Raw genomic sequence first — 1530 nt, forward strand, 5'->3', positions numbered from 1 at the left:
TAAGGAAGTGAAAAAATAGATTAAAAAAACAACAATATTTTAAACAGGCACAAAAAGTGGTTGTGTGTGTTCACGCATACCAGAGAGTGCAGTGGAGCCTCGTAGTTTGGCGATGATGCTCCCTGTCCACCATTCCTCGACCAGACAGCTGAACTGGCGGCTATGAGAGAGGAGCCAAGAAGAGGAGATGGGGAGATGATTACCTTATTTCAAACTGACATCCTTTCATCTGCATGTTCTGTGAAAGACTTCTGTGGCCCTTTACAGGATAAGCATGTACACAAAAAGGATGGGTGTCTGTCTGTGGATTATAGCCAAAACCTCCTCTCCTTTCATATGTCAAAAAAAGAAACCATGCAAACACCACATAAAACATCTTTACACACAAGGAGTCTCTCATCGTATCCACTTGTGTGCTCGGACATAATAGACACAGAGATGAGGAAGAAGAGACAAAAGCAAACCAACTCACATCTCATAGCAGAAATGCTAATATCAGGCTCTTGTCTTTGAAAAGGTACAAGTGGTTGATTAGCATGAGCCCTCTACAGAATAAACAAGCTTGGTGCCTCTGTTCTTTTCTGCTTTTGTTTGTTGTTTCTCTGAAGCGTTGTATCTGAATCGACAGGTCTCATTAGCTGGTAGACAGAGGGGAGACAGTGACTGTTCTGAATTTCCAGATTATTTGTGCTGGATAGAAACCACAAAGGCACAGTCACACCAGAAACAGTGCAATTCATTTGCATATGTTCATGAAATATGTGGTTCCAGAAGCTTGGTGATCTAGTGACTATATGTAGAGATAATTGACTACTGTAGCCAACTGTCTTCTCTGTAATGTGCTGTTTAATGGCCCACTGACCTTTTATTCTCAGAATTATCCATCATTTCATTATATAAAGACTTGCATAAAGGCTTTCTGAGCTAAAGGGTTAATCCTGTCTGCAAGCAGGGCAGTAGGTTCCCACAGTAGTTGTTCCATTGATGGTCTGCAAACATTCCTCTATTGTAGAGCAGTTTATATTCTGACAGAGAAGATTAAATAGAAGCGGGTGGTGACAAACATGTTGATAAGTTACAGTAGCTGCATCTATTTTGGACTTTTGGGCCCACCATTCCCTCAGAAGCTGTCAAGACGGCTTTCTATTGGTCAACAGTGCAAGTGTCAAAGTTAATCAAAATTGAGATGAAACAGTTTACCTTACCCTGTTAATTCCCTTGTGCCAATTTGGAATGAACCTATTTTGCTGCAAAATGTTTCATATGCTGGTTTGTCCTTGGGTCAGCATCAAATGTTCCAAAGCTAATGCTAATGATATTTACATGCATTTGTTATTCCATCTTGACAAACACAAACTTTATCTTACAGCTTTTTTACTACAAGTGACAAGTTCAGAAACAACTGCTCAAGAATCAGCTTTAGCCAGGCCAAATAACAATCAGCGAACATTTAAATGTCCAGAGATCGGGTCGTCGGGGCCCTTGCCTTCGACTACTGCCCAATCCACTGTGCACCGGCCCCTAACGGAT

The 1530-nt window shown here is 41.2% G+C and overlaps 1 protein-coding gene across 8 annotated transcripts in view; it reads right to left on the reverse strand.

The window, feature by feature from the left end:
• tcf4 (transcription factor 4) overlaps window positions 1-1530 on the reverse strand; it is a 224862-nt gene that overhangs the window by 21341 nt on the left and 201991 nt on the right. For all 8 annotated transcript variants that reach the window (XM_020601110.1, XM_020601112.1, XM_020601117.1 and 5 more), the window contains one exon: window positions 81-160. In XM_020601110.1, coding sequence (XP_020456766.1) covers window positions 81-160 — 80 coding nt within the window. The remainder of the gene's footprint in view (window positions 1-80; window positions 161-1530) is intronic.

The sequence above is a fragment of the Monopterus albus genome, unplaced genomic scaffold (genome assembly GCF_001952655.1).
Source record: "Monopterus albus unplaced genomic scaffold, M_albus_1.0 scaffold50.1, whole genome shotgun sequence".
Lineage (NCBI taxonomy): Eukaryota > Metazoa > Chordata > Actinopteri > Synbranchiformes > Synbranchidae > Monopterus > Monopterus albus.